At 44.4% G+C, this 26,576-nt stretch overlaps 1 protein-coding gene across 2 annotated transcripts in view; it reads left to right on the forward strand.

Moving 5' to 3' along the window:
* The window catches only part of CTNNA1 (catenin alpha 1), a 97,999-nt gene that overhangs the window by 59,598 nt on the left and 11,825 nt on the right, over nt 1-26,576 (forward strand). For both annotated transcript variants that reach the window (XM_035338302.1, XM_035338303.1), the window contains 5 exons: nt 5,999-6,091; nt 15,757-15,913; nt 21,319-21,519; nt 22,575-22,726; nt 25,477-25,587. In XM_035338302.1, coding sequence (XP_035194193.1) covers nt 5,999-6,091; nt 15,757-15,913; nt 21,319-21,519; nt 22,575-22,726; nt 25,477-25,587 — 714 coding nt within the window. The remainder of the gene's footprint in view (nt 1-5,998; nt 6,092-15,756; nt 15,914-21,318; nt 21,520-22,574; nt 22,727-25,476; nt 25,588-26,576) is intronic.

Raw genomic sequence — 26,576 nt, forward strand, 5'->3', positions numbered from 1 at the left:
CTATCGTCTTCTGCTCGAGAGTAATCATGAGTTTGCAGCGCTCTAGAAATAGCCGTTATCTCAGTTTTAGTCCATCGTTCCCCACGGTGCTTTACGTCTGGAGTTTTTTCTATGCATGTGGCTTGTTTTATTTAAAGCCTTTACTATTTTAAGTTAATACACTGGGATAATGTTGCCCACAACAGTCTCTTGCAAGGCACCTGCTACGGAGCTGCAGCCACTTGCAACTACTTAAGTCATATAAAATCACGCAGCACTTGACAGCATGACTCCTGGTGACTTGCTCCAAGTCCCTGCGGACCTGGACGGACGTCCTCGCTGCCATCCCTCCGCACACACCAGCAGTGGAGCTGCTCTGCCTAATTCCTAATTGGCCGTGCCTCTGCAAAACTAGGGCGTTCGTAGAGCTGTAGGCAGAGGGCAAGCTCACTCACGCAGTACCCTGTAGGGCCGGACGTTAGAATGCTTGCATTTATCTTGAATCATCCTGAATATTGTGGTACATGAATTAATTAATAAATACAGGGACTTGCTAAATAATAAAAGCCTTTATTTTCAAGATAGGTGGAAATTGCATAATTTACACATCTCTTCTGAAAGTACACGGTTGCCATGTTTGCCAGAACAGTTGTTTCTGCAGTCAAATGAATTTCTTGGGCTCTGACCATCCTGAACTGCACTGTTTTCTTAACATGAGGGAGGAAAAAAATTCAGCTATCGCACATGTATTCTGTGAGAATCCAATACACTTTTCTGTAGCAGGTCTGCAAGAGAAAAATATCTAATGGCTGCCTGTCCTTTTTTTAAAAAAAATCATTTAAAGTGGGCAATTTTAGCTTGTAAAAGTAGGACTTTGGATTCCCAGAGAAATGGTAGTTTTAAAAAAAAAGGGGGGGGTGGCAAAAAAAACCTGAAATTTTGAAGTTTAATCAGAAATTAAAATGCTAAAGGACACTTTTCAAAAGCTTTGTTTCCATGTTACTGAAATTCCTGAATTACGGTGTATAGAGGAGTATGGCTTTTGTGTTATTTTTGCGTGGGGTTTGTGATCATCGCTGGCGAGAGGATGCTGGTTGATGTGAAGTGGTAGGTTTTGCCGTAGGAAGACTCTCTGGAAACTCTGCAATGGTATTTTTACAACTGCGGTTTCAAAGCAAGAGTAGTCAGACTTAAATTCAATTAGTGTCTCCTGCATAGCGATATATAATCCTTATTTATAACGGTGCCGTGTGGCCGGGGCAGGCTCTGGCAATTTGAAGTAAATTATGGAGCAGCAAACACTACACAGCCTTCTGGGGGTTGCGCTTGCTGGATGGTTGCACGCAGCACCCACTCCAGAGCGCGTTGTGCATTTGACTTCCTGAAGCTGTGCTGAAAATACGAGCTGTAAGCAAGGAGAAGCTCGGTGTTGCTGCTTTGAAGTCAGTCCACGTGCACAAAGCAAAAATATTAATGTAAGTTTTCAGTATCAGCCTTCAAAATCCTTGGAAAAAGAGGAGAGTTAATGTGTTAGGTATTAAGGTTCCTTTTTGCTCTTGCACTTTTTGTCTTTTATTGAAAAAGCAATTTGTTAAGACTTTATTAAACAGTCCCGTCTAAAGTAACCCCTCTCCCTAAGAGGATGTCCAGTGCAGAGGCAGTTTAACTGCTGCAAAGCTGCCGCTGTATTTCTTCAAAGTTTCCAACAGTGTAATTTAGAAGTTCGGCGATGATCCCAAGTTCGTGGAGGTAAGCCTGCTGTAGTCTTTGTTGCTGGAAGACACAGCTCCTTAGCTGTTGTCGGAACAAACTTTAAGGTAAAAAAAAAAAAAAAAAACTTCAGGTGAAAAAGGTGAAACCTGCCTAATGTCAGAGGAGGCAATTGTCTAGAACAGCCGGCACCACACACGTAGGCTGGCAAATTGTTGCTAATGGAGGAAAAAATTGCTGTAAAAATACCAGGACTCTTCGTGATTAAAAATAGAAAATTCTGCAGAAAACTAACTAGAATTGAAGACGGGATCTCTGTGACAGATGGCATGATTTTTCTCTATTTTTTAATCTTGGAAACACATCTTGTTGGCAGTGACTTCTGGCTGACCCTTTGCACGGGCCTGCCGCTGGGAGGAACTGGTTGACCAGTGCCGCCTCCAAAGGCATCCCTTGTCTCGCAGTGCTCACATGTCATCGCTAAGAACAATCACATTTGAGTTCCAAAAGCAGATCAGTTCATCCAGCTTGGGGTTTCACTCGGCACGATTCCTTACTTCAGTTTGTAGCAAGGAGCGGCGCTGACGTGCCGCGCGCGTCCTGCTGCTGCCCGCTGCCTTTGTCCTTGGGGTGGGCTGAAGCTCATCCATCCAAACTGCAGCTGTGTGGGGTCTGCCCGGCCCCTTAGGGTACGTGAGGCAGTCTCTGGGAGGTGGCTGTGTACTCCAGAGACCGTTAGAGTCTTCATACTGCATCAAAAAGAGGCTTTTAATTTGGTCTGTCTGTGCTGCAAGAGGTATCTGAGCCGCCTCGCTCTCGCTTCTCCAGCCTGTCCTCATCTCCCTATGTATTTTTAACTTCTTTCAAGAAATTGGTCATTATGGCTGATTACATTATTGGCAATTTTTTTTTTGTCTCCTCTGATGCCTGTGCCAGCAGTGCTTATGTAAAGGGGCTTGATGATATTGAATGGTAAGAATGAACAAATGCAGCGGGAATTCAATTGCTATTTTGCTCTCAAGCACAAGTGTTCTTTCTAAATCAAATCTGACCACTTACTATGTCAGTCAGCTACGTTGTTGGCGAGATGGAAAAACTATTTCATTTCCATTTGATTTAAAGGGAACTTCTGTTTGCTTGAGGTGCTCTGTTTTATTTGAAAGAAATATATGTGATCTCCAGGTGCTCTGCATGCTTTAAAACAAATTTAGTCACATTTGATCTTCATCTGGGCTGCAAAACTCTATGTATTATGTGCACGTGCCAGATAACTGGCTGGGAGTTCCTTATCCTCTCCTCTGCCAGGGAGTTTGAAGTTGTTTGTCAAACATCACACAGGAGTTATTGATGAACTGTGCTTTTGGATACTCTTAAAATTCAATTTCTTAATCGTACAGCCACCCGCTGCAGCTGGTACGTGCCGTTCAGGATTCAAGCCACAGAGCACCTGAGAGTTAACGACGATTTAAAAGATGTAATTGTAATGTCATTTGCAACTTGATTAATAAGTTGGAATAGCATTTAAGGTTTGAATTTTAAGAGGCTTGAGTTGTTTCAACAGATGGAGAGCGTCCGCCCATGGGTGCAGTAAGCGCTGCGCTGCTGTGGGTGTAGGGCTCGGTCCCACGGCGCTCTGAAGTCATCTCCACGTCCCTGCCTTTGGTCTGGTGTTCAGCAAATGGTTTGCTGGGAAGTTTGTGCGCTCATCTGGCAGGGAAGCTAATCTGCCAGAGCGACTAGCTTTCCCTTGGACTAGCATGCTGAAACGAAGTGTTGAGCTTTGGAGGCACAGAAGTAGGATGGGATGTGGCAGCCAGCAACTGGATTGTCTTAAACTGCCAAAGAAGCTCAGTCACGGAAGCACACACGCTTCTTTCATGAAGGTTGGCAGTCCCAGTCGGGCAGTTTCTAAAGAAGAATTGCCATCAGTGAGGTATTCAGGAGAAAAATGACTGTACAAAAATGACTGTGCAAAAAAGCAAAATTTCATAGTACCATGGCGGGGACACTCAATTACCAACTTCTTTGCCTCTCTGTTTTCAGACAGAGCGAGGATTCTCTGTGCTTGATTCATCACACTTGGCTTGAGAGAGAGCACAACATCTCCAGATAGCGGAGAGGCTGATTTTGTAGTGCCTCAATGTAGCTTTTATTCAGCCCCTACTCAATAGGGCTTTGTGTTCTTCTCACTTCTAGAAACTGTAACTGCTGCTGGGGAGGCAGAAATGATGTGAAAATATGGACCATAAAAAGTATTGGCAAACTGGTATTTCTCCAAAATATGACCTGTGCTTAAAACAACAACAAAATCTTTATTTGACTTTTAAATCATGGCATCTTATTGTCTCTTTATATTTGAGCCTCTAAACAAAAGCTTAATATACTACAGCTCGCTGTGAACTGGGGATTTAAGATACAGCAAATCTAGAAGACAAAACCCCTCTGTTCAAAATAAAATCCCTTCCTGATGAGGCGTTCCCATGTGCTGGTCGGTGGTTGTGCCCTGTGGAGGGGAACGGGGTGTGGGGCTGCAGCAAACGTGCCAGCAGAGGAGAGGCAAAAGAGCCTTTGGTGAGCTGGGCGCGAGCTGCACAACCTCGCAACGAGCTCAAGACTTGCAGCAGCTTCACCTAGAGATATGGAGGTCTTTTCTCTGCAGACTGGTGGAAAAGAAAGTTGGGAAGGAAACCACCGATATCTCTGAAAGCTGGCCGAGTTCCGCATGCTGCATGTTGATGCTGCATAGTCTTTCTCTCAACTTCAGTTTGTTTTCCTCCAAATATATGCCACTGCATCTGTTTACTTAGTCGCTCGGCGTTGGAAACCTACCTCTCGTCTTGACAGCTGACAGTTTTGCATCCTCTGTAACTTGATTTGGCTCTGGGGGGAGGAGGATGCTGCGTGCCTCGCGATGGGAACTTGCCGTGGTCCCAAAATTAATAACGGAATTGATGAAACACTGTGCAGGCATGTTGGCATGTGGTTGGTGGGACAGTAATGTATGCCGTGTGGGAACATCTGCTGTAAAGGGAACAACTTGGGGAGGGGGGAAGGCATGCGCTGTAGCTGCCAATACTACTTCAAAGCAATTTGTATATGAATGCACAGAATAGTTTATTTAAAGGGAGGCTGAAATTTTCCCAGGTTATAGAGAGAAGTGCACGGAGAAATCTGGTTCACTGGTGCTGGCGAGCATCTGCTGGTTTACAGTGGGGCTTTTACAACACATTTACTGTTTTTTTTTGCAGGTTGCTCTGTCTCTGAAAGGACAGTACTCGGTGTTCATCTCAGTTCACTTCGTACTATTTTTACAGCTCTGTCTTCAAATGGCTCAGAATAACATGCTTGTCATTCACCTGTCAGCCACGAAACGTAACTCAGTTCAGACTTCCTTCCCCTGAGAGTAGCTCCAATATGAGGAACATCTCCAATTACCAAAAAAGTCTGTGCTGTCCCCATCCTGTATACTCTTAAAAGGCAGTTGTTACCAAAAGGTCCTCTGTTCCAAGATGACCTACTTAGGGATGCTGCTGTGCAGCAGGTCAAAGTTTTGGAGCAAAGCCGTAGCATCATGAGATGCTATTCCGATTTTAGGGGTTGGAGATGGCTCTTCAAATCACCCGTACCAGCACGTGTCTTTGTTTGAAGCACGGCACAAATGGAGGGCTGGAGGAACGCCTGTCTGATTCTGAAGCCTTTGACTAAATAAGAAGTGCATCGAGTAGTTTAAACACCAGTACCCTGTAGCCGAGGTGTGCTATTCTGCTGGTGCTGCACAAAGCCTGGGCTTTGCAGCACCTCTGCACCGCTTGCACACGTGAATCGCTTGGTGTGCCTATCTGCAGGTTCTTGTGGGTTCACGTGCAGCAGGGTGTAGAAATCTTCTGAGAAAAAAAGGAGTTTCCATATAGTTACAAGCATCAGATTCAGTCCCGAGGTGCACTGGAGCTGGATTTTTTTTCTTATTGTGTGATTGCTGCTGTCTTGCTCCTGAATTGGAGCGGGCATTTTAACTGTGACTTCAAGTGCCACCAGTGATGCTCTTGTCCGTTTTAGTAGTGGCAACTTTGCTGAAAAGGCGGTAACACAGATCTCTGTCCTCTTTGTATGGCTATGGTTTTATGATCTGATGTTTTATGGCTAGAGACAGAACAAATGTCATTAGTGATTTCATAATTTGTTACACCTGAATCGATGTGGGCACCTTGCATTTCAATGCTCACGGTTGGGGGTGGTAAAACGTTTCCTTCAGAGGAAAATAACAATCAGTTCTAACAGTTCTGTTTTGTTTTCCCCACCTCTGACACAGGTTGCCAACCTGGCCTGCTCCATCTCGAATAACGAAGAAGGTGTGAAGTTGGTCCGCATGTCAGCCAGCCAGCTGGAAGCCCTGTGTCCCCAGGTAACAAAGAGCACGCGACTCGCCCAGGTTGTTTGGGTCCTGCGCCGTATGCAGTGCTGGCCTTCTGGTGTACCTTTATGGACCTGTCTGCCTGCAGAACTTGGTGTTTTCCTTAATAAATTAAATGCATCAAAACTTAGAAATCTAAAACTATTTGACAGAAAGTAATTAGTGATGAGAATGAATCTTCGGCTCTTTTTTACATGATAACTGTAACTTCCTTGTGCCTGGGTATTCGGGTAACCTCCAAGACAGTAACCCAGTGAAGCTTCAGTGATTTACTTTGCACGTTCGTGTTGTGGGAAGATGTGCTGTGAAGACACTACCACTGCTCTGATATATGCTCTAAGACGAATTACTTTTTTTTTCCTGAGTAGATGATAAATATGTCAAAAAAATCTTCCTGATGGACTAGGATCAGAGGAAGCTGGCTATGCATGAAGAGTTTGAACCTGGCTGAGACTATCCTTTAATTAATAACTTCTTAATGGCACAAAGGAAGTTAGGTTTATATAAGAACTAGGCTATCCTCTTTCATTTTGATACTACTGATGTTTTAAATGTCAACAACTAGATACTTGAATGAACCCCTGAAGACTGCAGAGTGCTGTCAGTTCTTGCGATTACGTCTTTAAAATCATCAGGAAGTTCAGGTCTAAAACACACAAACAAGCTGCTGTTGGTAACTGGATGCTAATGGAAAATATGTACTCAAAAGTTGTCAAATGTCATTTTATGAAAACAAGGTTCATCATCTCAGAATTATTTGGAGTTGATTCAGGTTCTCCCACGTATATATTTGAAATCAGTCCAAAGGAAGTGAGATACGTACACCTACCCATAGGCAGGTGCACACAGCAGGAGGACTATTTTAATTTTTCCTATTACTTTCTAGTAGCAGTGTTACTAAATAGGTGAAGACCATCACCTAAACATAAAATACGAAATACTATCTAGGAGACCTTTTGTTGTCCTGGGGTGGACTTGTGTGGTTTGTACTCCTGGATCAGACCCTGGGTCCGGTGCATCAACTGTGCTGTTACCATCCTCCTGTGTCCAGGGCAGGTGGCATATGATCTTTCCTAAAGAAACTAGCCAGGCTATACATATTTTTTTTAGCTATCCCCAAGAATATGGGAGTATAATGCATGATCCTCCAAATGAATGCTGGTGCTTTTGAAAATAAGCATCTTAAAGTTAGGATTTCTTTGAACCTAAATGCCTCTGGGACATTCAAGTTGGGTAGTGGTCTGTCACCTTTATAAAATGACCATCATGGTAATCAAGTCAACATGAAATGATCAACTACAGTCAATAATAGTCACAAGACAGCAGTCACAAAGACTGAAGTGCAGTTGCTAACCTTTGTTCTCAGGGATTGTGCTAACACGTGTAGCACGTGTTGGAAGCTTTGATTATCTATAAACGGGTGAGGAGGGTTAGAACTGATGGGTTTTGGCTTTACGTAAGTTCCATAGCTGAGTCTCTAAGCCTTCAGTTCTAATGCTCCACTGTGCAGTCTGCCTTGATTTCAGGGTAGTCACCAAGAGATTAGTAAATGACACTATAGATGTTCATAGGACTTGAAAGAACACTTTTATGTTACATTATGTGTTCTCCGGTTGATAGTTTAGTGCTCTAGGAGTATTTAAACGTGTTGTGAATCCTGCGATAATTAGGGACACTTGTTTAAGCTGTTTTACAAATGGCATCTGTGTTTTCTTCCTAACAATACAGAAGTCTGTCCGATGCCAGGCTGAGCGATGCAGCACGCTTGTCCTCATTGAGTGTTACTGATCACCCCCAAACTCTGATCATTCTGTATAATCTCTAAATGCTTCTAGTTACACAGCTGAGTGAGGTGCTTTTTTTGAAGGCAATTATATGCTTATTTAGCAGTTTATTCCTGACAAGAAGCACAGCTTGTTCTTGGATCTCTCTAGGTGACAAACATGTGAATTAGGCATAAAATACAAATTTACTCCAATATTGTCTGCTTTTTTTTTTTTTTTTTTGCTTAGATGGTATTTTTCCAGAAAGATGCTGCATTCAGAATGAGTCAAGTCAATCAGTAATTACAATACACTCTGAAACTCAAGCGAATATATCAATATCACATGGAAATACGATGTATGAAATTTAATTCAGGGCATTGCTCTGGTGGAAAGGATGAAACTGAAATTTAATGCGCTTGATTAAGTTCCCAGGTAACCTCTTAAATAGCTTAGCAATGTAGAGGCCATTCTGGGAGTAGGGAACTCCTGGTTAAAGAATGATTTCTGCAGAAATCAATCTGTAGAGTTAATTATAAAAGCTGTATCTCAGGCAGAGCAGTTAGTCGGTCCCTTGCCGTAACTAGCCTTCCAGAGCTGGCAGCACGAGTAAGGCATGTGCAACACTTCAAACTGTTTCTTTAGGCAAAGCTTGGAAGTTTTGTTGGTACAGACGAGAATTCATTCATTGCCCATGTCACCTAAGGGCTCAGACGTTCTCAGATTTGAAATTTAATTCTTTGAGCAAAAAAAAGGCGCAGAAAATGCTCTGAAAAGTCACTGCACCGGCAAGCAGTTAAATTGGGATCGTGTGGCTGGCTTGCTGCAAATCGCTGTTTTCTCCAGAAAAGCCATGTGAGTAACATCATCCTTGCTGTTTGTGAGTCCCCAGCCAATTAGCACAGAATCAAATGCAAAGTTGGAGGCTAAATATAGTATTTAGAGCCTCCTCTGATGGCCCAGGAAGAGCCGTCAGGACGAGCTGCGTGCTCTGCAGTAGCCCGCTGGGTCGCTTCTGCCAGGCTGGGCGTTCAGGGGAGAAATCACGCAGCGCTCGGGGGGCACTGGTGCTTGCTCTGTGAAGCTTTGGCTTGGAAGCCAGCCTGAGTTCTTTTTTTTTTGAAGGCGTGTGTTGCTGAAAATCTGCTTGTTGAAGTGAAAGGACTTTTCTCCAGCATCCTACAGGGTTTACCTGTATTCCTGCATCCTTGTGCCTTGCTAGGTGCGTCTGTGGTGTGTCAGGAGGAAGGAACAAAAGTCCTCAATCACTACAGCTAAGCATGTTATTTTTTAAATGTTTAAGATGTCTTTCGTAGTGGAAATGGAAAAGTACTGCTGCGAAATACTTGGAATAGTTGCCTGTGCTTCCATTTGCCTAGCAGAGTGCTGGGGGAAGTTGTCTTTGCCTTCTTGCTAAACACAGAGCTTGCCAATGGTAAATTAGTGAAAGATTTTGTTTATCTCAAATCAAAAACCTGGATCCTTGCTTGCAACTTTGGCTTCTGAGTTCTGTTTCCAAGAAGTACTTGCTTTGGGAGCCTGCGAAAGCTGTTTTTTAACAGCGTTTTGAATTAAAGATGTCTGAGAAGAGAGCTTAACCATAGCAGTCTTTCTGATCATACAAGCTGTAGGTGTTTAGAAAGCAACAGTGAAAATGCCCCAGTATAGCTCTTGAAAGGAAAGGATTGCTCCATCCTTTTGATGTGACAGTCTGCTGTCACTTGCAGCTGCTTCTACCAGCTATTTGTTGACTTTCGCATTCTTTAAAGCCTCTGTAAAGTTCATCTGTAGACTCCTAGCCAAATTGTAGGTGACTGGGAGGTTCAGAAAATAATTATGGAATAGAGCTTCTGTCGGCTGGGTGCTTGCTTCTTCCAGAAGAGGCTGGGTGCCAGTGCCCCTGGGACCGACCATCCCCTGGGTGGCAACCTGCAGGAGCAGGGTGGACCCGCACCTCCCTGGCACGGGTGCTCGGGACCTGCTCTCCCAGCTGTAAGGCACCGAGGGGTGGCTCTGAGCACCACGGGCTGCCTTGCGAGGGCACCAGGCACCGTCTCCACCTCTGCTTTCCACGCTCGCTCCGTGCCTGCTGTAGCACAGGCAGCAGTTGGTGCCGCTCGCCCACCCTGCACAGTCAGTGAGTGGCACCGATTAAACAGGCTTCCGATGATTCTTGGATTAAATTACATTTTTTATAATTTAAAAAAATAAATAAATAAATTGGCTCTTTTCATATTAATGTCTTGTTTTAATGACGGCTGTTCCACATCCGTACATTCCAATTTGGAAATGCTCGAAAAGCAATTTGCTGCCTATAGATTTCTGATGAGGCAGATGGTTACATATGCTGATCACACCTACGACCACAGACAAACAAAATGCAAAAGCATATGAGGAGTCCCATGCAGAGGCTCCAAAGTGCATGAAAACTTCTGTTAAAAAGTTACCGTTTAGGTGCAGTTCTGTGTCGTGCAGGCTCCCTGTGAAGAACAGCCACCACAGGACAGGAGAGGCCGCCCAGGGAATAACAGTAGAAGCTTGAGCAGTTGCTGATTCTCTGCATGTGCATTAAAAGAATCAGTGATAGGAGAAAGGGACTGAGTTCTGAGGTAAGAGGCATGTCAGTGGGTAAGGACTGTGTCTCTTCATCACAGGCACGGTGTAATGTGTGGAGCGCTGTAGCAGAACATCTTCCAGAAAAAATCATCGTGCCCCTAAACTCCCAAAGCTTCATTGCTTCAAGTCAGTGAAACCCAGAACAAAGCAGCACAAAGGGACACCAAGACAAATGCCTCCAACATTCTTGCAGCTTCAGCAGTGGCTGGTATAATAATGCAAGCTTTCAGCTACAAAAGAAAATGCTTTTCTTTATCCAGGAAACCGATAGGATAATTGTGCAGGCACAGGATATAAATAGAAAATCGCTTTGACAGTAGCAGAAGCTAGACTGGAAAAGGTCATTTTTTCCAGTAAAAGCCTGTCAGTGACCAACAGCAGTATCCTCTGCATAGACACCTAAAGTAACTGCAGGACAGGAACGTGGTCAAAGAACCTTTTATATACGGGAGCACAGAACTGGAAGTCAGAAGCAAACTTTTCCCTTTGGTGCCTCAGCATCCAGGCACTTGCTGGTCGCTGCCATTATAGCTGGCGAACGTGCAAAACAATCTGCTGTGTGTTTTGCTTCCAGGCATCTCAGCTCATCAGTATCTGCAGAGTGCTTTTTGCTGTATTGAAGTACAGAGAGGGTTAGCAGGGGCAGACATGTGGATGCGAAGCTGGGGTTGGATGTAAGTGGAAGTGACGGAAATGTCCTGCTTACAGCCCGTGTTCCTTCTCGGAGCAAAATGGAATTAGGAGCAGAGGGGGAGACAGGAGGAGGGTGGATGCTGGAGGTAACTTTGGGACCTAGGGTATGGAAAATCAAGTTATGACCAGCCTTTTACAAACTGTCAGTAAGCTAGTAGCTCCGTTTTCTTGAAGACAGAAAAACACCGGTGTTAGCATCCACCTGAGCTGGCCTCGGCTGCTCTGGCAGCTTTGGAGGTACAGGGCATGAGCTGGTTTGGTGCCGAACTGAAGGCTGGGCTCCCTCTGCTTCTGTTCCCCCTTCCAGCCAGGCCCCGTGCCCGGGCAGAAGCAGGAGGCCAGCACCACATCACCTCCCCGAGCAGCAAATAGAGCAAGAGAGGGGCAGCACGGTGCGGCTGCTGGTTTGGGGAGCCTCACTGAGAGCCTGCTTGCGCTCAGCCTCGTGCTTAAGTCACGTACCCTGGGGTCACTTATCCTGTCCTTTTTGTGTGCTCCAGAATAAAACCATGATTTTCATGTGTCAGCTGGGAATTGGTTTGCATGTGTTGGTTTTTGCTCCACCTGTGAGGTGATGGCTGATGGGCGGGTGCTCGTTTTGTCAGGTTTTTGGTTTGGTTGGTCTGATTGGTTTGGTTTTGTTTCTACAAATGTAAAATATCCTCAATTGGAAGGCCATGGAGCTACTTTTCCACCTCATTACCCAAATGGCCACGAGAAAGTTGATGCATCAAGATCTTTATTTAAAAACAAAACAAAAAATCCCAACTATTTGAACTAAAGAGCAGGTGTTTAGTGAGGTGGGGGGAGGCAGCTGGGTGCTTCTTGGTGTGGGACAGCAACATCCTAAAGCCAGTGCAGAGGGAACAGCGTCCTATAAAGATCAAAAGTCCCTATAAAAGTACTGAGGCAACAGTGAAATGAGTGCTTACAGCCACCGACCCCGGGAGCTATGTGGATTGTGGGTGTTGTATGCGCCGAGACAACAGTAAGGGACAAGGGGTAAGGATTGCAAGGTGAAATAAATAGGCAATAATTTTCTTCTCCCAAGTGAGGTTTCTTCCTCTGGCCGTGCCAGCCCAGTGTTCAGAGCAGTTCTCTGTAGGAAAGCACAACGTGCAAGCGCTTTCTTCTGCCCTTTGTCACTTTTCCAGATGGGGGGGCAGAAGGATTTTGTCTTCGATCTTTAGTTTCAGCGAGGAGGAAGGCGGCAGGTTTTCCCCAGGAGGATTTGAGGTGCAGATTGAGCCATCAGCTGCGAGGTTTTTGGATTCCCAGCCTCCCAGAGCTCAGGGCAGGAGCTGCCAAGCCCTGGCTGTGCTGGAGGCAGAGGAAAGGCGCTCCAAGCAACTGGCTGGAACCACGCTACTGAGCGCTGGGCTGACTTGAGCATTGCAATTGCTACATGAAACAAAGCACCGATAAAAATAGTGTGTTTTCTTGCTATGCTTCATTTCCTTCTGGATAGTCTCAAAATGTCCCTGTTTGATTCTTTTCTTTGTACAACTTCAGTGAGTCATTGTGATCACAGTGCTCTGGCAGAATTTTGAGAAGCTCTGAAATACAGAATATCTCCCTGCAATTGCCAAATGTTTTACATGGAAACAGCCACATTTCAGGTAGTCTTGCCATGTTCTTCCTATTTTGGACTATATATATCCTTCCTGCAAGTTATTCATATTTTAAATTAATTCTTAGGATTAAATGCTCAGTGCTTCATGTTTCTGGAGGAGCAATAGCGTAGTTCAGTCAATCCTGTAACCCTTATCTCCAAAGTATTCATTTTTAGATAATAAAGGAATTACAGAGTTGACCACCCACCATACACACAGACTATGTATAATCCAGGATTTCTGTCCTTTTGCCATGCCTTCCTAAGCATCTGTTGGCAAATAAATCAGTCACTCTGGATACCAGCCATGATGCAAGAGCATATTTACCTGAACAGATATTTTATAGGATTTTATCAGTAATCCCTGGGATATTTCACCCAAACAGATGTGAGAGATGTCCAGGATAACTTGTCTGTGTAAATCTTAAGTTCCGCATATTTGACAGAGTGAAGGGTCTGATCACCCTTGCTAAAACTGAAAGTTTTGACCGCTTTGCAGATGGAGATCAAGATGCTAGATGTGTAGAAATGGATTCAGGACCGTGAGCTGGAATACGTGCTGTAAAAAGGGCTCTTGGGCTGCATCAAGGCAGGTCTTGCCTGCTCGTTTTGCTGGGCAGATTTTTTAAGGCACATTTGAGCTGACAGTCCCTTTTTGCTGGTGTCACGTACAAAACGAGAATCTTACTCCAGCTGGATAAGCGGCCTGCCTGGAGGACAGTGGTGCAGCTTGTGCCTCCTGCGTTTGGGTTTGGGGTGATGCCTTATTTGAGGCATTAATTGGGCGCTTGCTGAGCCCTCTCTCCCTGACAGCTCTCGTATTAGATATGGGGAGTTGCTTAATGTGGGCACCTGCAGTTGGACATGTGCTGTTGAAAAAGATTAATTGTTCAGGCAGCTGCTGCTGTGCAGCCATACAGCACACAGGTACATAGGCAATATGTTCCTTCGGCACTAATGCTGCCCTGTCTCAGTGCCTAAAGTGTGTTTTCTGGGCTGATATTAGCCAGGGTAGCTAGAGGAGAGGAGAATAAAACACCCTGAGCCTTGGTATCGTTGTCTTTGTGCTGTAGTAGTGGTTACCAGCTACATAACAGCGCAGAGCAGATTGCTGGAACACTGCCTGTCTTACCCTTTTTGTTTGCATAATGCCTGTTATTTGTATTCATCTTCATGAAATTTGGATATCTGGATTTTCATTGATAGATAATGCATTACAGAAATGAGTCTGGAGCAAGAAATGGCATTGGCTAGACTTAAGAAACAGGGGCTTTGAGCAGAGAATGGGTTTCCCTTTCTAAAAACGCTATTTCTGTCTGATTTTAGAGTTCTGAACTTATTTCTGTGGGTGTCACAAGGCTTTCTTCAGAGCCTGCAGGACTTGGGAACCACGGCCCCCCTGGGCAGTGCGAGGCTGGTTGGAGCAGCCAGCAGCCCAGCAGGCAGCAGCTCTCCTGGAAGGGGACTCCTGGTTCCCACAGCTGCTCACCCTCAAAGTGTGAATTCATGGCTTAATTTTGGGAAAGGGGAAGCAGCAGAAGACCCACGCATTGCTCGGTCAGCACAGGGACAGTGTCGTTATTGCCAGGATTTCAAAGTGTTTCATCCCCGCAGGCCCTCTGAGCAGACCGCAGCCCATGGCAGGTCGTTTCTCACGTTTGTCGGTGTTACAGAGCCCATCATCGTGCTCATGTCGATGTGTGACCCCAGCCCGCAGCCTCCCTCTCCGGAGGCAGGCTGGTAACTCTCAGAGCAGGGTAACTTGGCCCAGTTGGTGCCATTCCTAGCGTCCCTTGGGTGAATCAGCCTCCTTCTCCTGCCTGACTCACTCAGTGCCATCATGATGCGTTTGACATCACCATCATCTCCATGTTTAGTGAGTTATATATTTTTTTAAATGCTTTGTGACACTTTCAAATGAAGCAGGTAGAAAAAGTAGATCTTGTAAACGCAGGAACATCTGGTGCTTGCATGTTTTGTTCAACGACTTCGTGAAATTAATGCAGTCCTAAAGTGGAGAAGAAAAATTGCCCGCTGAACTTAGGAGTTAATTAGCTCTAGCGCCCAGGTGTTTGAAAACAAGGCTGGGATTGCCGTGTCGGTCTGACGGGAGGTTTTCTCGTGGCTGGCGTGTTCCCAGGTCACTTTGCTGAAGTACAGTGGAGCCAGAGCTGATGCTGGAAGAGGAACAGGCTTTTGTGACTGCTTCCTTCCCACACGTGAAGAGGCTTTTTTAGACATTCACCTGATGAGCTAGCTAGCACAGCATAAAGTTTGTTACCCAGCAGTGTGTGTAACATCTCTTCTGCTCAGAAAAGCAATAGGATCAGAGGAAGTTCAGTCTGAAGGTTTGAAAAAGACTTGTAGGGGGTTCGGGAGGAGCATCAGATAAGGAGCACCAAGTAAGAAAACTCCTGTTCCCTGGCTAATTCAGCTTTTCCAGAGCCATAATAGGAATCTTAAGCTGTTGTAAGAATTACTGGCAAGGTACAGACTAAAATTTTAAGGAAAATTAGATAAATAATAAAACCTATCCTTATTTTTTGTGTTTGTATGTCGTTCCTACTTCAAACGGTGTAAATCCTGTTTTGACCTTTTTTCCTCAGGTTCTGGTGCCTAGCTTAGGAAATGCAGCCTCCGATGTACTAAATGTCCTCCTGTCTGAAATGTGTAACAGCATGGCCTGTGTTCAGAGGGCTGCACCTTTTTAACATGAGCTGTTAAAGAAAGGTGAAGCTGGCTGGTGTGAATACCTGCCAAGTGTCCTTGCATGTAATAACTACCCATAATAAAGGTGGGAGCAGGTATGAGCTGGGCATGAAGGCATCAGAATAAACACTTTCGTGCTTAAACATCAAGTTCCAGAAAATTTATCAAACTTGCTTTGTTTGCTGCTGAGTTCACTGGATAAACACAAAGAACCTCTTTGTCGAGTTCAGAACGTGCTTTAAAAATCCAGAGGTGTTTTGCAGGTCATTAATGCCGCGCTGGCTCTGGCTGCTAAACCCCAAAGCAAGCTGGCTCAGGAAAACATGGAGCTCTTCAAAGAGCAGTGGGAGAAGCAGGTCCGCGTGCTGACCGACGCCGTCGATGACATAACTTCCATTGATGACTTCCTGGCCGTATCAGGTAAGGGGGTGACCTGAGACACAGTCCTTCTTGTAACCGAGCTTATTCCTGGGAATAAGAGCCTTCTGGAGCCTTCCCTGGTGCTTGGAAGGGATGGTGTTGGTACACTTCACCTGGCACGCGTTGTCTGCTGCCGAGTGCGGTGTAAAAATAGAGCGGGAGTTGTTGGCACGGGGAGAAAAGGTATTTTTCCAAGTGTGAGAACAGTGATAGTTTAGTTAGCAGGTACTCTGGAAACTTGTCATTGCACTTACGGAGTGAGCATGCATAAATGTATATATTTACATGTCAGTAGACAGATCCGCTTAAATATAGTGGAAGACACTTCATGTCTCTGGATCTTGAATCGCTAGCTGAGCTTCCAGTGAGTTGCCATGTAGCTACTGGAGACAAGCCTCACTGCTAACGCTGGGGGAAATAGAAGATGTTAACGTTCAAGTTAGGAACTAGCAGAAAAAAGGATCCCTCGGTTCAACTCAGCCTCTTCTTACAAAAACAAAAATTAATATCAAACTGTGATCATACAAGTTAATTAAAACTGTTCACACAGAAAATGTTCTGTGAATATTTTTAATCCTGTCAGCTCTACTAACGTTTTTAAAGAAGATCATATACTTATCATGATACCCTAATAATTCCTTTTGTCACAGTGCTTGCCGAGATAACCTGTTTTATCAGCATCGAGTGATAAAGACCCACGAGTAGCTGCAGTGACCTAGAAATAATAGGGGCATTTTTATTTTCACGTCCTCTAATTCTACTGTAGTCAGAGGACACAGTGCTAAAACCACATGAATTGTGCCTGCACTAGCTTTCACAAATTACCACTACAAATTGAGGGTCTGATTTTCCTAGTGCAAACAGACTGGAGCCTCTCCAGTGACCTAGAAAGCCCGGCCGTAAAGAGAGATTTTAGAGAAAGTTGTGTGGGATGAGATGTACCAAGTGAACATACCTAGAAAATGTACACAAAATACTGAGGTCCTGAATTAACAGACCCTCTTTTTTAAAAAAATACTCAAAATAAATTTTAAAAGGTAGTGTTTCTATAAAGAGTCACCTGTTTACATGTTTTATTGTGGTTCCCTTGGTTCTGAACACAAAGTTTCTTTGCAATGAGTTGGCAGAAACTTTCTGCACAATTGCATGTCCTCTTCCTCTCTCTTTCTGCGTGCTCTTCGTTGCAGCAGCAGTTGAAATGGCACAGCTGCGAGGAGCCTATTTCTGGGGAAATATATTTAGAGAGAATTGCGTGCTGAAGTTCACGGCTCCATTTGGAGTTTGCCCACAAGCGTGCAAAACGTTTTAAAGAGAAAAAACTGTCAGTCTGCGAAAACACAGCCCGTACAGAGCCGCCTGGCTGTGCTCACTTAGAGGTGTGCCTCAAAATGGGGCAAACCGCTGCGACTGGGTGGTCCCTTTCCCCACGTAGGTGCCTCAAAGAGATGGGTACCTGCTTTTGAGGGACAGGATGCGGTGCTGGCCCATCATTGAATTGCTCCGAGAAGCGTCAAGGGTTTGCTGATAGGCTGGGGCCGTGTCTTTGCTGGGGTGACGGCAGGCTGGCTCGCAGGCAGCGTTCCTCCTGGCTGTGCGCGGCCCCCAGAACGGCGCCAGGGCAGTGCTGTGGTCTGGGACTGCTTCGGATGCTCAAGTGCATCCAGCGATTACTTGGTTTTGCTGCGCTATCAAAGAGATGTTTGAAAAATATTAAAGCAATAAATATTGCTTCGAGTATTATTTGTTTGAACTTTGATAAATGTTTTCCATATAAATGCCACCGCTCCAGTTCTCTGCTAAAAGCCTGAACGTGTCTTTGGATAAGATTGTGGTGGGTATGATTTATGCCAGGTTCCTTGCAGGGTTATTAGGATCCTCGTGCACAGAAGGGCATATATTGATAACTAACTGGGAGGTAAGCAAAATTAAAAAGCATTCTTGTAGGTCTGTGTGTGCGTATAATCCCACATTCCTACGATGTGTTGTGCTGTCTAGCAGGAAGCGTATGCTTTGTTGTCCGACTTAGGCTGGAATTGTATTAATTGTACAGGCTCGATGAAAGAGGTGCTGGGTTGAGATAATAGCAGGAGGTTGTACAAGAACCAGGAAAGTTAAACACGCAGTGTTGCAGATAAGCTTGCAGGTTACAACATTTAATGAAGACCCTAGGACAAGAAGGCCCTGCTGAGTTAGGACAACGGTCTGGCAGCAGCTGATGCTCAGTGCCTAGGAAATTCAGAGCGGCAGACTCCTACAGACTGAAGATCTTTGCTGAGCGCCCCCAGCCAGGTGTGGTTTGCAGTCCAGGGAGCTCCAGCATCAGAGGTGATAGCTGCTGAGCGGTCCTTGCTGGACTTCTCACTTCAGCCTGTGTGAGTTGCTCTTTTGACCGTTACAAACTGCTGACATCTCCAGCATCTTGTGCAAAATTCACAGCCTCACTGTGCCCTGTGTGAAAAACCTCCTTGGTTTTGAAACATCGCCTGTTCGCTTCATTTGATGCCTCGTTGTAGAAGGCGGTGAACAATTTTTTCCCTTTTCAGTTTCTTCGTGCTGTTTATAAATGTACAGACTTCTGTCGTATGCTTACTCAGTCATCTCTTAATCGACTGCAAAGACTGCCTGTTTCGTTCCTCATTTCAGAGCTGCTCTGTACCTCCTGTAATACTTATCCCCGTGTCAGTCCCCTCCCTAGCTCTCTGCATGTGTTTGTGTTCCCACTGACTGTTCTTCAGAGCAGTTGCTGATGGCACCATGTAATTGTCACATTCAGTGCTCAAAAATCACCTGGATTTCCTTCCAAACGTCTTAAAACCCATCCTGTGTGCTGCCTCCTGTTCTGGAGCTGACAGAGGTGTAAGCTAGAGGTTGCCCATCACGGTGGTGCTGATCTTAAGAGCCTGGGGCTGAAGACTTCATGGTCCCAGTGATTATCCTTCATTACAAAATGCACCCAGTATTTTGAAATGTATGAACGTGCAGGTACTAGGACTATAACAATGTCTCCTGACACTACAGCTTCACCTGGTTTCACCAGCGTGCCTTGTCAAGAAAAGGTCCACCCTGGAAATGGTTCTGAGCCCTTCCGCAGGGAACACGGCAGAAAAGCAGTTACATTTTTGCATCAGTGGCTTCAGCTTCTGGATGTTGCTCTACATTTTGGTCCTCCTTTAGCCTCCAGACCCCCTGGCTGACTTCTCAGGATACCTGGGGAAGGAGTTCCTGATTGCTGTGATGGGGAGGCAGTGGAAGGTGTGTTGAGGTGGTGGACTGAGGAGTGACAGGCATGGGGACTGAGAACTGCTAGCTTTTCACTGTTCGTTGTATTTCTTTGTTTGCTCTAAAAATATTTTTATTGGAAAAAATGTGGTCTTTCCTCTTTATCCTCTCTTACCTCGTTACCAAACCACAGCATTTTTTCCCTGCGCTTCCTGGGGTAGGACACGATCCCTTTGCTGTTGCTGCTGTTCCATTCCGTGTTACCTTTTATTGCTGTGAGATTTTTCTCCCGCTCAGCAGCACGAAAGCTGCGAGCTTTGATGTAGGACAGCTCTGTAAAGTCCCTGCAGGTACTGGCGGTGAACCTGTGTGTCAGCATTTCCTTGGCGCTGCCACCCTGGCCTCAGCAGATGGCATTTTGTGCCAGACACTCGTGGTCCATATGCCTGTAGGACAGGTAGTAGTGTGTGTATATACGAGCACAAAGAACAGTGTCAAGTCTTATTTGTTACCGTGCAGCTGGAGAATATAACCTGAGTAGATGCACCTGACAGCCCCGTACTTCCCCGGGGCCCCTCGCAGACTTCCCTGCAGAGGATTATCTGTCTTCCCATAGAATTACCTTTCTGGGCACTTCGCATCTGCAAAAGACATCAGATGATCAGCCGGCATTTAAATCCCAATCCTCATTTTGTCAGTGCCTTTTATTAAAGTTCACAGCATCTGAAGAGGCTTTTCAATGTCTGTGGCTTACTTTATTCTTGTAGGAATTCAGACAATAAACAGTTTTGGCCTGACACTGATGCTTTTCTTTTTGTTTTTGTAACTTGCAGGGATGTCTGCCTCTTGCTTTAAATACCGAAACTGTGCGTGCTCCTCGCTGGAGCGCTTGTAGCGTGGCTGTCTGCTCACTGAGTTGTCAGATTACTGATGAACCTGCACTTTCCTCTCTTAGGGCCACATCCTGCCCTCAGCTGAACTTGCTCATTCCGAGTTGCTTCAGAGGTATTTCACAAGTGGAGTTTTTGTCCAGGCTGCTTACAGAAGTCTCACAATATTGCGTCTGGCTCTGTTAATTTTATGTAAATGATGCAGGACTCTTCCAGCAGCAGTCCTTCCAGCCAGTTCATACAAATCCTCTATCAGCCAACTTGATGGGCTGCTCGGCTCTACCAGCTCTTGCAAAATGTCTCTTTTACTACCTGTGTAGGGAATAAAAGCCACTTGGGTAGCACAGATTGGCAGCGTGGTGTGATTAAGGCATTGGTAAGTAATGCTGGAAACTATTTAAGGGACACAGCAGAAATGTTTCCAAGGAGGTTTCTTACAAAGCAGCACAAATGTTGGATTGCGATGTCAAATCATTGGTACTGATACATTAAAGAAGTGCCTAACAGAGTTTGGAAAACCTCCTGGGTAGGTGTCAGCAGATGAGCATCCAAACCTCATTAGGCATCCTCAGAAATCTCTTAAAGGTTTTTACTCATTTGGACCTCTTGAGCTTGATAAACGAGGGAAAATATCTCCGTATAAAAATGTATATTCTGAAAGTAAATTACAAACGGAGGTTTTGGCTTTATTTTCTGTTTTCTTGGGAGGCAGTGAGCACTCTGGTGCTGGAACGCTTTCTGCATAAATCACTGCATATGTTGCATGTCTCGAAAGTGTATCCAGGACTAACAGTGTAATACTCTGCTGGTATGTGTCTGGTTGTGGGAAAACACTATGTAGGAAGCTAGAAATGTGCAACAAGCACCCCAGTCTGCCAGGGCAGTAGTGGATGAGGTGTGGCACTGGGGCCGGTGCCTCATCGTCCCACCCCCGTGTAATGACAGCGGGAGTGGCCTGCAAGTATTTGGAGCGAGGGCTTTGGCAGTCAACGGGAGGAATATGGAAAGAAACAAGTTTAGGGAGAGTTTGGCTGAACTCAGCTTTTCTGTTGGTAAAATAGAGTACAAGGAGGGGACAAGAACGTTGGATGCCACCAGATGAATGGACTGACCTTTGTTTGACAGCCGGTTTGGAAGGGCAGCTGTTTGCTGGTTGTAGCAAGGTTAGAAATTAATGCTTTACAGCATCTGTCTGGAGGTCTTTTAGCACAGGTCACAAACTGAGAAATTGTAATGCTGATGTGCATGGCAGAAAAGAAGATAATACTGTCTAAATCTTCCTTCTTTTACCACCAGAGAACCATATTTTAGAAGATGTAAACAAATGTGTCATTGCTCTCCAAGAAAAAGATGTTGATGGCTTAGACCGCACAGCTGGTGCAATCCGAGGACGTGCTGCTAGAGTCATTCATGTTGTCACTTCTGAAATGGATAACTACGAGCCTGGAGTCTACACTGAGAAGGTGTTGGAAGCAACGAAGTTACTGTCCAACACAGGTAAGAGTGGTTCCTCCAGGACCGCTGAGTTCGTATTGCTTACAAGTGGGTGGGCAGATGGATCCTGATGTACCCGTGAAATCTATTAAAGACTCCATTTACATACTGTAATGAAAATTAGGGGGAGTTATTTGCAGAGCTGTTGCAAAATGAGAAAAGTAATTTTGCTTTGTTGACTGGCTCAAAACTCAGCAGTGCAAAAGGTCTCCCTGGATGTGCCGGCTGTCACTGACTGAGCCGCAGAAGGTCAGAGTACCAGGAGTGAGACCCAGAGGGTGAGTCAGGGCCTGAAGGATGTGCTGACCATCTTGCAGCACTGTACCCAGGTCTGAAAAGGTTTCTGTTGCACTGACCCAGCAGAATGGAGAGTAAATTTTGTACTATGTCTGTAGAGCTTTTAAAAGAAGCGTTGCAGGTACTCGTCCCCCACCCCACAACAATACATGTGGGTGTTCCCTGTGAACTAGCTGGTAACATCCATGTAGGGCAAGGAATGATTCTGGTTGCTTCAATGAGTGCTGTGCCAAGCGCTGGTTGTTGTTTTTATTTTAATTACAACTTTGATGAAGAATCACGGGTGACACTGAGGAACCGAACAGACTGTAAATGGTTCTGTGATGTTCTTCCTGTGGCTGCAGTGAGTCACTGGAGCACAGAAGTGCAAACTGCCCTGCCTCAGTGGCTTGTTCAACTCGAGCTTCATGGCTCCCCCCCAGTGATGTGTATCTGCAGGGGATGTTAAATAAACACTTAATGTTTTATCCCATAGATTCTAACTGCTTCCCTGGGTGTTTTCCCCTTGTCCACAACAAGGGTGTGATAAACTTTTCACTGTGCAGGGGGGAGGAACAAATAGCAGCAGAGTAAACAGAAAATGAAATGAAGTTAAGGCTGGAGCAACAGCATTGGTATCATTTGTAACAAATGTTTTGAGTTTAAAGGGAACTGTTGGAGAGTTTCCAGTAGTAGTTAACAATGAGACATGCACATGGGGGTATGTAGCAGCAAATGGCATTGGGGTGGGGACTGACTGTTGGTTTGTGTCCTTAATACAGTTATGCCACGGTTTACCGAGCAAGTAGAAGCTGCTGTGGAAGCACTGAGTTCAGACCCTGCTCAGCCAATGGATGAAAACGAGTTTATCGATGCTTCACGACTGGTGTACGATGGAATAAGAGATATCCGGAAAGCTGTATTGATGATCAGAGTGAGTGCAACTTTACTGAACACCTCTCTTATTTCTCCACTCACTTTCCCCCACCTTTATTGAACTGACACGCATCAGTTTTATTCAGAGCAGACAGCGTAAGATTTTCATTTAGCTCGTAGTAACATTCTCAGTCTAAAAACTGCTAATCACTGCATGTAGCACTGCAGAAGTACGTTTTGACTCAAATTCATTAAAGAGATCTGAGTATCAATGATAGCCGTGAGTGGTGATGCTAAATGCTCTTCACACATCTTCTATAAAATCGTGTTAATGCCTTGCTTATTAATGTGCTAAAAGCAGTGACCTTTGATTTAACAATAGCAAGTGGATTCCTGGTATAGATGCTTTTTGATGCTTTGAGAGTGTAGAAATAAAACCTGATGTCTCTTAAGTAAATTTTGAGAATTAATGCTAGTTAACAGGTTTAGGTGAGCTCAGCTATAGTTCTCTGTATGTTTCTATAGCATGTGATTCATTAATTAGCTAAACACATTGAACAGGGAGCAGTTGATGGAAGCTTTGTCCCTTCGGTACATGCATATTCCATTGCAGTTGGTGTCCTACTTGCTGGTAGGTCAGGCAGCATTGGTCTGGTGGGAGGCATCAGGTGAAGATGCAGAAGAGCTCCTGCAGTTAATTGAAGGGATGCAGGAAAGAAAGTTCTGGTTGAGGCTGACCTATTGGCTGATTTCTTGAATATTAGCATGGTAAAAATGGTCAGGAGCTAGACACAGCAAAGATAAATGTCGTGGTTCGATTCCTTGTTTTCTTTTTCCCTTGTGCCCCTGTGACTCTAATGGTAATGCCTTGCAGATAAACTCTCATCATCTTTCAGAGTGGTAACCATTGCAGATGCATTTTGGTGATAAGCAAACAGACAAAACACAGCCGCAGAATATACGTGATTATAGTAGCCATTGCAAGACTGTCTTCCATGTTTGCTGCTTAAAGCAAAGAATCGGACAGAAAACCAGAAAAGCTGACAGCCACATATGTGCTCTCCATAGAATGTTCTTCATACTTATGCCCAGGATTTACAGACAGCCAACATTATATGAAGATATCAGTGCTTTCCTGCTATGCAGACAAACTAATTAGATTCACCCCCTGCTAGAGTCCTTGTTATTCAGGACATGAAAGTACGACTGCCAATTCCACGCCGCCAGTAATTAGCAGAGCTGGCAGTGCCAGGAATCCTGACATATCCCCTCGCGCCGCGCCTCCGATGTCAGGGTGCTGCGGCTGCATCGCGGCTGCCAAGAGCTAACGGCAGCACGCTGCTGACACATCAGTGACCTATAAAAAAAGTCAGAATGTTAGTATTTGTTTTATCCAAAGGGCTCGAAGGTATAGAAAGTATTAGGCTGACAGAGAAGGTGCCAGACCACCGCTTCCCCAGGACGTTGTGACTGAGCCCCAGGAGTAACCACGCTTGCAGGGGGCTGCTGGGGCAAACAAGCTGGTTCACTTGTTCTGTATACAAACTGGAAGGAAAAGTCATTCCAACACCTACTTTTTGTGCTTAGGCAGCCTGTTTTCAGAATTAAAATCTTACTGTACCTGTAGGTAGTTGAAATAAAGCTCTTTTCTCCCTGATGCCTAGGCAATCTCCCGTCAGCCCCCAGAGCAGTTTTTGCCCCTGGCTATGGGACAGATGGGAAGAGAAGGGGCTTCAATACTATAAGCATTTCTCTAAAGATGCAGCAGAATAGTTTTGTTTTGGTTTCTAACTTTTTTAAAAATTCTGAAATACCTATTTACTCATTAGTATATGTCCTTACTCTAATTTTGTGGATATACTCTATTAAAGGCGTGGAGAGGGGCTGGTGGCTGAAATTCTCTAGGTCTTGGTTGTCAGCACAGTCAGCCACCTTTGCTTTTTGGCAATTGTTTTGTGTAGCTATCTTTATTTTAAGTTTATTGCAAGATGTCTGTATCGAAAAACAGTTTTGTAAAAATCAAATCATAGGAAAGAAATCGGAAGAACAGGGACTTTATTTGCATCTTGTCTATTAATCACAACTCATTGCATTTATCAGTGAAGTTCTTTGTTGATCCAGCTCTGCAAAATTGTCATGAAGTGCCACTCTAGGCAAAGATGTAGTATTTTAACAAACATGCTGTTTAAACTGATAAGCTTTATAAAATTTTTGCCAGCTGTAGACTGGCAGTAACAAAAATAAATTCTAGGCAAGCAGGAACTAGGTCAGATGAGTTTAGCCTACAGCATAAAAGCTGGCCCTTGCTAGCTAACAATTTTAAGCTTTTCCTGGGGGATAAGAATAAATTTCGATACATTTTGTCTGTTGTTAATTCAGTCGATGCTTTGATTCATAATTGTGCTAAAGAAGACATCTGTGGTTGTGAATCAGGGCTTGAAGTTATATGTAATTTTAGCTTCAGAACGTCAGGTGAGGCTTTTACTGTTAACCAAGTCACAAATGGTGAGATTCATTTTGTAAAGGCTTTTTGTGTGTGTGTGTCTTTCAACTCTTGAGTGCATTAGTATCCTCTGACAAATGTCAGATGTTTAGTTACTGGTCAGTAAGTTTGGGGATCCCTATCACATTTAACCTGAGCAGTCAGGTGTAGGTAGTCACACATGTTGATAAGCTGGGTATGGTGCTAATTTACCCTTTTGATGAAAACACTGAATATTTTTTTCAGTAACTTATTTCCATTCTCTCTTTGCTTTTCAGAGCCATTTGATCTGTTGTTTGACTCTTACTGAATTTATCTTTCCTCAGACTCCTGAAGAGCTGGATGATTCTGACTTTGAGACCGAGGATTTTGATGTCCGAAGCAGAACGAGCATTCAGACTGAAGATGATCAGCTCATTGCTGGACAAAGTGCAAGGGTAAGGAAGAAATTTGAGTATTAAAAAGGCACGTCCCACCTTCAAGAAACAATTTACCTTGCCTTGAAAATCCAACTTATTTCACCTTCTTTGGTGAAAACATTAGATCAGAAAACAGACTTCCTTTGTTTCTAGTTGTCTTCTGAAAAGGAGTTTAAGGGAAATGTAGCAGTCTCATGGACATCACAAGCGTCTGCATTCTAGTTTGGATGTTCTGAAAAATCAAAATCCTTTTAATACCAATGAACTACTTTATACTTTGGCATCAGACATTGTAGTAGGCACTGCCATTTAGTTAGGCAAGTGAGTTTCTGCAGGGAGATATGGGGCAAATAATTCCATTGTACAAACCTTTTTTACAATAGGCAAGTGCTAAATTTGTGGGCAAGAAGTAGATAACTTCACCGTTCAGGCATTTTTTACAAAATGTCGTCTTACACGTGTGTTTGGCCACTGAGCATTTAATCAAGATGATGTTCAAAGCAGCTTGAAAATGAAATAATTTAAGCACATTCTCTATGACTGTTAAAAATGAAAGCATTGATATGCAATATATAGTCATTACAGATGAAATCTTTAAATTGGTATATTGAGGGAAAAACAGGCCTTACGTATTGTTTTTATTTCACATGTTCCTTTCTGGATCAATAACAATTTTATCCTCCTGGGGAAAGTGCCATGAAAGATTTTTGAGAAGGCTCTTTTGGTCTGAAACCAGCCAAGGAGTAGTGAGGCCTTGTTTATCAAACTTCTGCCACATTGGCTTTGGAATTACACTAACTCAGAGTGGTTTTTATGCTCTCCTTCCTTGGGCAAGCACTCCATTCCTATATCCCTCTTCCCCCTTCTATTTAAATGCAGACATTTCTAATTTACCTTTTAGTACCGCAGCTGCCAGATGCTTTTTCATCCTAAGACTCCTTTCCATGTGCTCCTGGAGGCATGAAGGCCCCTAGTATTTAAGAAGGCAAGGACATTGAGACTTACAC

Source organism: Oxyura jamaicensis, chromosome 13 (genome assembly GCF_011077185.1).
Source record: "Oxyura jamaicensis isolate SHBP4307 breed ruddy duck chromosome 13, BPBGC_Ojam_1.0, whole genome shotgun sequence".
NCBI lineage: Eukaryota > Metazoa > Chordata > Aves > Anseriformes > Anatidae > Oxyura > Oxyura jamaicensis.